We start from the raw sequence: 13256 nt of genomic DNA, 5'->3' as shown, positions 1-13256 counted from the left end.
CTGGTCGGTGTGGCTGAATGAAGCCGTCAGCACATTTGTCATATTATCAGGTTTAGATAACAGAACAGCCCGGGGTCTGCGATTATCAGCACATTCGTTCAATTGCTGAAGTTGCAGTTGTGTCTCGCAGGTTCGGTTAGATGGTTGAACCCTTATAGGAAGTGAAAAGCTCTCCAGACACATCGGTGAAAACTAACCAAGCAGAAAATGAGTGAAAAATCAATGTTTGAAAGGGTATTAGGCATTTACTCCTGTATTGAAAAGATTTTATAGGGATTCAGAGCTGTTTTATAGCAAACAATAAACACTAACTAAATGTTAAATAAATAGTGATTTGACTGTGAAACAATTACTGGATTAGAGCTGTTTGCTTTTTATGTTTTTGTCAATGAATGCAATGAAAATGTTTTTTTTTTTCCTTCTTTTATTTGCACTTAGCCAAAAAAAAAATAGAATTGTAGTAATGACATAATGAATTATGGATTATTTTTGGCAATTCAGTTACTTATGAGTCTGAAAGAGTGCCTATCCAAGTTTTTTGTGTTACATGATTGCATTTTAATTCTTTATTTCTCACTCTCATTATATTTCTGTTATTCATTAAGTCTTGATTTGCATTTCAAATCAGCTAATTCAAACCCAATCCGTTACGTAATCTGAGGTAGGGCTAATTAGGAGAGCAGAACAGGAGGAAACCAACAAAGGAGAGCTTTGAATGTTAATTAGTTTGGAATGAAATGGTCGAAGAAACGAAGAGATGCCTATAATGGAATATAATGAGTTAGATGACCCCCAAATCATCCTCATTCCAGTTTTTATAGTTGACAGGATATTTATAATATGCATGCAATGTATTTAAATACACAATTGCATTACGTTTGACCTTGCTTGCCTCCTTAATTGTTGTCCTGATGTTATTGTACACAATTAAACATTAGTGCACGTTATCCTCTAGAAAAAAATAATTAGAAAAACATAAATGAATTATCATATATTTATAAAATTAACATGAACTTGTAGTGTAATAAAAAAATTGAACCTATACACACACCCTGGACCACAAAACCAGTTTTATATAGCATTGGTATATTTGTAGCAATAGCCAAAAAATACATTGTATGGGTCAAAATAATCGATTTTTCTTTTATGCCCAAAATCATTAGGATATTGAGTAAAGATCATGTTCCATGAAGTTATTTTGTAAATTTCCTACTGTACATATATCAAAACTTAATTTTTGATTAGTAATATGCATTGCTAAGAACTTTATTTGGACAACTTTAAAGGTGATTTTCTCAATATTTAGATTATATTTGCACCCTCAGATTCCAGATTTTCAAATAGTTGTGTCTCAGCCAACCAAACTTGTTTATTAAGCAACGTCAGCTATGTCAGAGAATTGTGAAAATGCGAATGTGATGCATAATTTTTCAAATATTTATTTTAAACTTATATAATATGTTTACATTTTAATATGAATAATATATAATCATGTTATCAGTAAAAAGTAACTGTAGTCTGTAGTACTTTAAATTAAATTAAATTAAAATTGCTTCATTTTTAGAATCTAGTTATGGAATCCAGATTACATGTAATCTGTAAAAAAATATTAAATTAGATTACAAATAAATAGCATGAAATTAAATGAAATCAAAATGTATACACTTAAAACATTATACATTTTATATTTACTTTTTAATTTATATATATATTATTATATTTTGTTTTATGAACTGAAATAATACAGTTTTTTCTTTTTGATTTGTGAGTAATGTAACAGAATGGTAATGGAAGAGTGCTAAAGGGTCATGTGTGTAGGCCAAGGTGATGAAGATGAGGGGCAGGTTTAGGCCTCAGGTGTAAGGTATGATTTAATAGAAATGAATGTACATGTGTATAACGGCTGTGTATTATCTGACAGAGATGGATGTATATGTTTATAATTACGTGTACGGTTTGACAGATATTAATGTATATGTGGATAAATGTGTATGTGTGGGGAATGTTGCGAAGACGGTATAGGGAAAAGGGAAAAACTCAGACCCAAATTGGTTCATGAATTTATTCATCATATGTGTACAATATTCATAGATTTTATTCATGCTATAACCACCAGGGAGAGACTATTCAAACTCTGCAATCTTCAGTGTCCCATGATATGTCAGGTATAGAGTTGTCTTGCATGTGAATGGTGTAAGTCATTTTAGATGCCTGGAGGTTGGGAAAAACGCATAGAACAGATAGTATGTGCAGTGATTCTTGTGAGACTCAGTTTGTTGTTGTTTTAATCATTTACAAAAATAACACCAGAGAGCATCACATCTTCAGTTTGACCTGCCAGGATGCTCAGCTAGACTATAACACACACAAAAAAAAAAGACATAAAAGTAGTCTTAAGCAGTTTGGGTTTATTTGTAGCAATAGCCAAAAATACATTGTATGGGTCAAAATAATCGATTTTTCTTTTATGGCAAAAATCATTGGGATATTAAGTAAAGATGTGAATTTCCTACTGTAAATATATCAAAACTTAATTTATGATTAGTAATAAGTATTTCTCAGAACTTCTTTCGGACAACTTTAAAGGCGATTGCCAACAGTATTGGGACACCCCGTTCTAATGAACTGGTTGTACTACTGTAGTAATTCTTCCCATGGGTACAAATCCTAATGCTTAGGCATATCATGATATCCTAGAAGATTGTGTTCTTCTAATTTAATAGCAACAGCAGAGATGGAAATACAATTTCTAAATACATTAATTGTTTGTGGTTTGTGGTTCAAGGACTGCATTTAAAGTCACACCAGAGGTGTTCAGCTAAGATTAGGACTTTGCTTTCTGCAAATCAGTCAAGTTCTTCCACACTGACTGAATCAATCATTTCTTTTTGAACCTAATACTAGACTAAGAACCTCAAGCTCACTCAATTTTTGATTATTAATAAGCATTTCTCAGAACTTAATTTGGACAACTTTAAAGGCAATTTTATCAATATTTTGATTATTTTGCACCCTTAGATTCCAGATTTTCAAATAGTTGTATCTCTGACAAATATAGTCCTATCCTAACAAACCATATCAATAGAAAGCTTGAAAAAATGACCCAATTACTCGATTAATCGCCAGAATAATCGTCCGATTACTCGATTACCAAAATTAAATTAATTTAAATTATCACAAAAACTTATACTAGACTAAAAAAAAAAAAACTCAAGCTCACTAAACTTTTGATTTGATTTTTGATTAGTAATATGCATTGCTAAGAACTTATTTTGGACAACTTTAAAGGCGGCTTTCTCAATATTTAGATTTTTTGCAACCTCAGATTTTCAAATTGTTGTATCTCTGCCAAACATTGTCCTATCCTAACAAACCATATCAACGGAAAACTTGAAATCAAATATCCAGTTACTCGATTAATTGCCAGAATAATCATCCGATTACTCGATTACTAAAATAATCATTAGACATAACATTTTTAAACACACACATATCTAACTTACTAAAAGCTGTAATCTAATCATGAATAACTATACATACAATAACTATACATACAGTACTATGAATAGTTATGAATTATTAAGAATTATGTAAGGACAAGTACAGTACTTTACATAATGACTGTACATGATATTGTGCAAAAGAGTTATTTAAGGTTAAGAAGCAAATAATGCAATATATATTGTTGGATTTATAATATTAAGGGTGGGCAATATGACTAAAATCTTATATCGTGATATGAGTCATTTTATTTCATGGTTTTCAAAATTTATATCACAATATAGTTATTTTTATACTTTAAAACAAGGTCACAATTTTTGATACCATAGAAATTTCTTGTCACCAGTGTCAATATCATAAAAACTAATACTAGACAAAAAAAACTCAAGCTCACTAAACTTAATTTTTGATTAGTAATATGCATTGCTAAGAACTTCTTTTGGACAACTTTAAAGGTGATTTTCTCAATATTTCGATTTTTTTGCAACCCTCAGATTCCAGATTTTCAAATAGTTGTATCTCTGCCAAATATTGTCCTATCCTAACAAACCATATGAATGGAAAGCTTGAAAAAATGATCTATTTTCTCGATTAATCGTAAGAATAATCGTCCGATTACTCGATTACCAAAATAATCATTAGATGTAACAATTTTTAAACACATATATATCTAACTTTCTAAAAGCGGTAATCTAATTATGAATAACTATACATACAGTAGCTATACAAACTATGAATAGTTGACTATACATATGACTAAAAAAATACTTTACATAATGACTGTACATGATATTGTGCAAAAGAGGTATTTAAGGATAAAAAGCAAATAATGCAATATATATTGTTGGATATATAATATTAAGGGTAGGCGATATGACTGAAATCTTATGTCATGATATGAGTAATTTTATTTCAAGGCAACGATATATCTTACAATGTAGTTAATTTTACTTTAAATAACAATTTTTGATACCATAGAAATTTAATAATTCTTTTCACCAGTGTCAATATCACAAAAACTAATGCTAGACAAAAAAAAAAAAAAAAAACACTCAAGCTCACTAAACTTAATTTTTTATTAGTAATATGCATTGCTAAGAACTTATTTTGCACATCTTTAAAGGAGATTTTCTTAAAATTTCGATTTTTTGCAACCCTATTTCAAATAGTTGAATCTAACATACCATATTAATGGAAAGCTTGAAAAAATGATCCAATTACTCGATTCATCATCAGAATAATCGACCTATTACTAAATTACCAAAATAATCATTAGTGACAGCCCTGAATATAAGATTCAACACTATTTCAAGCTTTCCATTTGAAATCCTTTTAAGCTCCTCTTCGTAACATTTTAAAAATCATGCTACAAAATGTGATTATTATATTTTATTCTGATCAGTTAAAACATTTTAAAATTCATTTTCAGTTCAATTTATGGCTCAGATTCCCATGCAAAAAATATAAGCTGTAAAGATTCAAAATAGCATTTTCATTCATTTTCTATTCCGTTCCATTGTACATGAAATAAAACTGACTGAAGATGCATCCCTGTTGCTTATCTTGTCGGTTGACATTATAAGTCTTCTGAAGAGATGTTTGGTGCTGCTGGTGCTCTAAAGGGTTCACACAAAGTTTACTAGTTGAAATCCAAGTAGGGGTCACACACAAACTGGAAAGTGTCTATCTCACTGTCAGGATCTAAAACAAGCCAAAGTCTAACTCCAGGAGGCTTCTCATTGTAATTAATAAACTAAGCTGCTTTGATTGCTGCTGCAACTGTGTTTATGGGAGCTCTGCATGCCGTCTGTTGGCTGAAGATATTATTGATTTGACTGTCAGCAGGGTGTTTAAATAAGGCGTAGATGGATGGCATTGTTGTCAAATTATTTGAGTCGCACACGCTTGATTAGTTTCTTAACACATTTAAATCTCAGGTATAAATTGATTAGTCTTCAAAGTGTAAAATCTTTCTGTCAGATTAACTGAGCTGAAAATCTAAATCTAGATCAAGAGGATAATTTGCCCTCCATCACATCCTGCCTTTGTTTTGTCTTTTTCAGTGGTTATGAATTTGATTATGATTACTACAGGGATGATTTCTACAATAGGTATGTATGCATTTATTACCCTTCATCTGATTGCACACATTTCGAGTCCTTCATCAGTTGTTTGTGCATGATCTTTCACGGTTTCAAATAGCGTGTATTATTTTAAGCTTTGCCAAATGTCATGATGAAAAGATGATCTATGGACATAATTAAATGTGACATTAGCTTAGATTAGATTTATTTATTTTAAACACCTACAGTTCATCCTTGAAAAGAATTTGAGAGAAAGCAGATATTGTGGAGAAAAATTCCTAAGCTTTGAGTCTTTCATTTCTATTTCACTCATTTCCTTCTTATGATCTCATCTTTTATTAGCGGAGACATTTAGTAAATGTCAACTGGGTGGAGAGCTGTGAATATCCAGGAGAGATTGATGCGAGAGCAAGGGCATGCGCCTTTGTTTGACATTTTCTTGTACCTCCTTTCTTTTCTGTAAACCCTTTTGAAAAATTCGCCTGCCGTCATGACGAATTTTAAAAGTGGCTCCGCTAATTGCAGGGAAACCAAAAACCAGGAGTCAGAAATGTTTTTAGGAGTGAAAAACCTTTAGAAAGCCATATAATTCAGAATCAAAAGCCTGGTTTTGAGTGTTAATGATGTTTTGATGCCTGTTTTAAACTCTGCGCATCTTCTTTGGTTCTTTTTATCCGGTTAGGCTCTTTGACTATCACGGACGGGTGGCTCCTCCACCGAGGGCAGTGATTCCTCTGAAACGCTCGCGAGTGGTGCTTCCATCCACTCGACGCGGGAAGAGTTCGTTCCCTATTAAAACATCCTCCTCTTCTTCTTCAAGACCCCCGTCATCATCGTCGTCCTTCTCCTCTGGGTTGAAATGTAAGCCATTTTAAATATCACACCGACATCCAAATATGAAGAAACCTTCAAATTCAAAATAAGTTCACAAAATAGCTCGCTGTCTATTGAATAACATTTTTGAAGGTTTAGTTCACCCGAAAATGAAAATTCTGTAATTAATTACTCACCCTCATGTCATTCCAAACCATTAAGACCTTAAGATATTTTTAAGCTTTGTGACCCTTCATAGACAGCAAGGGTCTTAGCATGGTCAAGGCACAGAAATGTAGTAAGGACATTGTTAAAATGGTCCATGTGACATCAGTGGTTCAAGATAGTTTTATTAAAAATATCTTAAATTGTGTTCTGAAGATGAACAAAGTTCCCTTAGCTTTGGAACGACATGAGGGTGAGTAATTAATGACTGAATTTTCATTTTTGTCTGAACTATCCCTTTAACTGCAATTTCTTTAATTATTTTATTTAGTAAACACATCATTGCATTTATATCTTTTTTGAAGAAATTATTCAGTACTTTCTCTGTGTTTATTATTGTAGTGCAAATATATGACGGGTCGATTTCTCGCAGACATGTTGCTCTTCTCTCTTCACAATAGTACACTCTGTCCTGTTCTCCTCTCAGACTGTCTGAAAGCACAGAAACCAATATATGAGTACATGCAGTTATAAACAAACACTATTTCAAGCTTACTATACCAAAACAAGCTATTCAGTTTTCTTAAAGTGCATTAAAAAGCACAGAAAATACAATTAACTCACTGCAAATCTACAATACTCAATATAATAATTAAACAATTAGTCACGATTAATCGATTCAAAATAAAAGTTTATTTGTGTGTACTGTGTATATTTATAATGTATATGTGACCCTGGACCACAAAACCAGTCTTAAGTCGCTGGGGTATATTTGTAGCAATAGCCAAAAATACATTGTATGGGTTAAAATTATTGATTTTTCTTTTATGCCAAAAATCATTAGGAAATTAAGTAAAGATCATGTTCCAAGAAGATTTTTTGTAAAATTCCTACTATAAATATTTAAAAATAAAATTTTTGATTAGAAATATGCATTGTTAAGAACTTAATTTGGACAACTTTAAAGGTGATTTTCTCAGTATTTTGATTTTTTTGCACCCTCAGATTCCAGATTTTCAAATAGATGTATCTTGGCCAAATATTGTCCGATCCTAACAAACCATACATCAATAGAAAGCTTATTAATTGAACTTTCATATTATGCATACATCTCAGTTTTGTAAAATTTAACATTATGACTGGTTTTGTGGTCCAGGGTCACATGTATAAATACACACACATACATGTATATATTAATTAGATTTATATGTAAAATATTTCGATATAATATAAATTACAATTGATCTGCAAAATGTTAATTATTTTACCAAAATAAGAAGGATCATAGAAAATGCAGTTAAACTGTCCACTGTTCTTTAGAAAAATCTTTCAGGTCCCACAAATTCTTTCATTTTTCAGCATTTTTGTGTATTTGAACCCTTTTCAACAATCACTGTATGATTTTGAGATCCGTCTTTTCACACTGAGGACCAATGATGGACTTGTACGCAAATGTTACAAAAGATGTAAATGCTCACGGATGCTCCAGAAGGAAAAACGATGCATTATGAGTGGGGGGTGAAAACTTTTGAACACAATGAAGATGTGTACATTTTTCTTATTTTGCCTAAATATAATATTTTCTTTTCATTTAGTACTGCCCTTCAGAAGCTGCAGAAGATACTCATATGTTTCCCAGAAGACAAAATAAGTTAAATTTTTACCCTGATCTTCAAATTCCAAAAGTTTTCACCCCGGGCTCTTAATGCATTGTTTTTCCTTCTGAAGCATCAGCGAGCGTTATAGTAATAGTAGCACTATAGTAATATCATAATAGTTGCATATGAGTCCCTTGGTTGTCCTCAGTGTGAAAAGATGAAACTCAAAACCATACAGTCATTGTTGGAAAGCATTCAAATACACAAAAATGCTGAAAAACCAAAGACTTTGTGGGACCTGAAGGATTTTTCTGAAGAACTGGTGTCAGTTTAACTGTTAAGGACAAACAAGGAACTCATGAACAACTGTCACTAAACACAAGAAACAGCCATGGTTCATTCAGGTAACAACACAGTATTAAGAATCAAGTGTATGTATATTTTGAATGGGGTCATTTTTATAAATTCAGCTATTATTTTCTCTCATGGACTATATGTGAAATATCGTATTCAGGTCAGTACTAAATAAAAAAAATAACATGCATTTTGCATGATACCTCTTACTTTGGTAAAATAATGAACATTTTGCATATTCCACAAGGTGTATGTAAATTTTTGATTTCAACTGTATATTAATAGTAATGAATTTATTAAAACTAAATTCAACTTGACTGAAGATTGCAAATGCCACTTGGGGAAAAAAAATCATAAATGCCACTTGACTTGGTATTTTGGTGTGTAATGCAATGACATTCTTGTGTTTTTATACTTTTCCTGCAAAAAAACTTAATAATACAGTTAGGGATGCAACGATACCATTTTTTCAAAACCGATCCGATCCGATACCAAAAATTCTGAGTATCGCCCGATACCGATACCAGGCCGATATCAGTGGGGGTATTTTACCTTCAAAACTAAAGAATGTATACAATTCACTTTGTCATTAAGATTTATTTGTTTTAGGTAAAGAAAGAAATACCAAATCTGCTTGCACATTGTTGGATAAAAAAGGGGGAAAAACTAAGTGATACATGCATGAGTGCAATCAAATTCATAAATTCATATTAAGATTAATGTTTTAAAAATAACATTTTGAAAACAGAAATATTACAGATATAAATAACTGAACAGATCTACCAGCAGATGGCGGCAAGTCACTGATTTAATTACTGAATCATTTCATTCATTTGATTCGTTCGAACGGATGGTTCATTCAGGAATAAAGCAAGTGACTCTCTGTTTGAATGGGAAATTGAATCATTTCACTAGATTCGTTTAAAAACGCACGTTCATTCATAAACGAAACACCGCTGGGTTTGAATGGAGATGCGCAGCGGCTCAGTTGTGACTTGTTTCAGATTACTTTTGACAACGAAATAGAGCAAAATAAGGCAATAGTGTTATAGTCAGACAGTGCAAGTCATTTAATAATAATTTCTTATTTATTTAACTGCTGTATTAAACAATATCTCATATACAAAGTATTTACAAAGAAAGTATTAAAAGCTGTCACTCGGTTCGCGAAGTCCTTGTGTTCTTTTGCGTGATGCTTGCAAATATTACAATCTACAGTGCTACTAGCTGCTCTATCAAGAGTAAAATATTTCCAAATCAGGGACATGTTTACCGCGCTGAGGTAGACTTTGCATGTAAAAGTTCCCTCTGAACTCGCCTCTCACACTCACGTCACATGTGGTTGTGTAAGCAGCGCAACGGATTTTAAATGTATTTTATTTTTAAGGCAATGTTTTAAAATAATTGTGTTCTTGTATGAATTATTATAGTTTTTACAGTAGACTATTATTTTTTGATATTTATTTAATCAAACTCTGGTAACGGTATCGAATTTGGATCGGTCACGCATCACCGATATCCGATCCATTCAAAAAGCTTGGATCGGCGTCGATACCGATCCAGAGTATCGGATCGATGCAACCCTAAATACAGTGAATGTTTTAGAACTCTGGCTTTGGCACAGTCTTTGGCACACTGTATGAAGTCCATGAGCTTTATTCCTCCCTGCCAACTGGTTTATTGTCTGGCACAGTCGAAACATGTCGGTCAGTAGCTCTCTCTTACAGGTTACACTGAGTAAAAAAGAGACTTTTATATTTCATGGGAGAAAAAAATCAAGAACATATTGATTTTGGTAACCACAGAGCATTCTGAGACTCACGGCCGTCTAAAATGCTCCTTTAATTCCGACTGGGACCCGAGCCAAGCGGCAAGACAGAACGTCATGCGGCTGTGTTTGTAAATTAGAATTCATAACACTAATTCAGATTTTATCTCTAACCCACAAGTAGCAGCTTTCACAGCATCTGTCAGCGTCCCGCCGTCTCCTCCGAGCGCGGAGCTCAGAAGTCGAGATTAGCCGTGGTGCATGACACTAATGCTCTTAGCTGTAGTGCTGTGGCCTCTCCGGGGGCTTTTCTTATATCAGTGCAATTCACCAGCAAAAATATCCATGGCATGTACACAAAAGTGGCACTGTTTACCTTAATCTGCATTTCACTGGAGTTCTCCCTTCTCTTCACAGCACAAGCTGGAGCTTTATACCACACCAATATAGCATTTAATTTGGTTCGTAAAGTTTACTTTGAAACTACTTCATGTTTTGCTGATGAAAATGCAGTTTACGATCAGAAAGGTGATGTTTTTCATTGCCACCAGAAACACAGTGATTGCTATGTAGTAGAGGAGATCTGAAAACACGGCGACTGCAATTTGTGTCCCAAATAGAGGTCAGCCACAAACTAGAGTGACATGAATAGCAAAAACTGTTTTATTTGCCTTTGTCTGTGTAATAATTTTGGGAATTTGACTTGCGCTGTCACGTGCTGTATTCCATCTCAATATTTTAAACAGGATTTTGCTAATTCTATTATGCATGAAGCTTTTGTAGCCTCATATTAATACAGTGAGCCTGCATGGAATATTTGGACTTTTTAATTTGTCACATCATTTAAAATAAACTGCTGGCAAAAAGGTAATCTCAGAATAATGAAAAAACAAGTACACTGAATATTTTTCAGGGTACAATTTTTTTAAAATGTTTTCAAAGTCTTTTAAACTCACCATTTTAAACTGAATTTATTTGATCAAAAATACAGTTAAAACAGTAATATTGTGTAGGGCTTGGAAAAATATATATGAAACAATATTGTTTCTTAAATCCCAGGAATCGATTAGTCTAGCCTAGCCTAGTCTAGTATTGTCACTTTATTATTATCAAAACTTTGTTCAGAATATGCAAATTTGCTCTTTAAGAAGCATTTCTTATTATCAGTGTTGAAATTTGTTGTGCCAGCTTAATATTTCATGATAATTTATTTTTTAGAGGATAAATTGTTCTTTATATTTTTTTGTATAAATATAAAGTAAAATAGAAAGTTAAAAAAGAACATTTATTTTTAGTCTCGAAATCTCACGTAACATTATACGTCTTTACTGTGACTTTAGGTCAATTTAATGCATCCTTGCTGAATAAAAGTATGTATTTCATTTAAAAAAATAAATAAATATATAAAATATGACATTATGGTATTGGAATCAATTTTAAAAGTCTGTTATGGTCACCAAGACTGCATTTATTTAAGCAAAAATACAGTAAAAACAGTAATATTATGTAGGGCTTAAATAAATATATATTGATTTCTTGATTTTAATCAATTCTCATTTTTATGAAACAACATTGATTCTTAGATCTCAAGAATCGATTAGTCTGTTTTCAGATAATAAATGGAACCTTGTAGCACACCTCCCATCCATTAAATCAAAATAAGCTTGGTGCTTTGTTACTTTTTATATGAAACAAATTCTCCGATTTCAAATTCGGTCCATTTTATTACAGTATTCAAACAATAAATACCGTTTTAGCGCTGTTTAATGTGGAAACTGATCGTCTCCTCTGCTTTAACCAGTTTGGCACAAAATAAACATGAATAAACATCCGAAGGTATGTTAAAAGAAAGCATTCAACCTGCCGAAATCCGTATCCTGTCTCATTTAATCGCTTAATCAGTGTTTCAACTGCGGAAAGATGTCAATATAACAGCTTGTAAACAAAAAACGTCAGATTTACCTCAGAAAAAACATTTTCGGTGACCATTAGTCAGCTAGTAAAATGAGAGAAACTCTAGAGAGAAGCATTTTGATAAATATATGCACCATGTAACTTATTCATTGTAATTTTTTTTTTTTTTTTACTATTTTTCAATATTAAGTTTTTATGACAAATTTAAATATTTATATTTCAAAAAAACAAATTGGAGCAGAAATATAGGCTAATAATGTAATGGTAAAGTTAGTATTGTAACTTTATTATTATTAAAACTTTATTGTTGATAGTTGAGTACTATACATGATATATCCATCTAATCAAATTGCAAGCTTGTGAATCAAATGATAATTGAATTGTAAAATTTATGTCAAAGCCCAGCCCTAAAATTATGAAATATTACTGCCATTTAAAATATCAGTCTTCTATTTTAATACATTTTAAAATGTAATTTATTCCTGTGACCAAAGCTGAATTTTCAGCATCATTACTTGTCTTTAGTGTCACATGATCCTTCAGAAATCATTCTAATATACTGATTTGCTCTTTACGAAACATTTCGTATTATTATCAGTGTTGAAAATTGTTGTGCAGCTTAATATTTCTGTGAAAAAGATTTTTCCTGAATTCTTTGATAAATATAAAGTAAAACAGAAAGTTAAAAAGAACATTTATTTTAAATATGAATATCATATGTAACATTATACATGTCTCCTCTGCTTTAACTAGTTTCAGCATGAAATAAACATGAATAAACATCTGAAGGTATGAAAGAAAGCATACAACTTATTGAAATCCGTATTCTGTCTCATCTATTTGCTTATTCAGTGTTTCAACCGTGGAAAGATGTCAATATAACAGCTTGTCAACAAAAAGTCACATTTACCTCAGAAAAATACATGTTCGATGACCATAAACACATTAGTCAACTAGTAAAATGAACTCTAGAATGGAGCATTTTGCTAAATATATGTACTATATAGCATATTCATTATAGTTTTTTATTATTCATCAATATTTAATTTGTTTGAATAA

At 31.8% G+C, this 13256-nt stretch overlaps 1 protein-coding gene across 1 annotated transcript in view; it reads left to right on the top strand.

Moving 5' to 3' along the window:
* Window positions 1–13256, top strand: part of LOC141300277 (RNA-binding Raly-like protein) — an 88325-nt gene that overhangs the window by 62864 nt on the left and 12205 nt on the right. Inside the window, exons 3-4 of the mRNA XM_073830597.1 lie at window positions 5565–5612; window positions 6268–6446. Of these exons, the coding sequence (XP_073686698.1) occupies window positions 5565–5612; window positions 6268–6446 (227 nt within the window). The remainder of the gene's footprint in view (window positions 1–5564; window positions 5613–6267; window positions 6447–13256) is intronic.

The sequence above is a fragment of the Garra rufa genome, chromosome 24 (genome assembly GCF_049309525.1).
Source record: "Garra rufa chromosome 24, GarRuf1.0, whole genome shotgun sequence".
In the NCBI taxonomy this organism is placed as follows: domain Eukaryota; kingdom Metazoa; phylum Chordata; class Actinopteri; order Cypriniformes; family Cyprinidae; genus Garra; species Garra rufa.
Note: the sequence above shows the minus strand (reverse complement) of the source record. Positions and strands in the feature narration are given on the sequence as shown.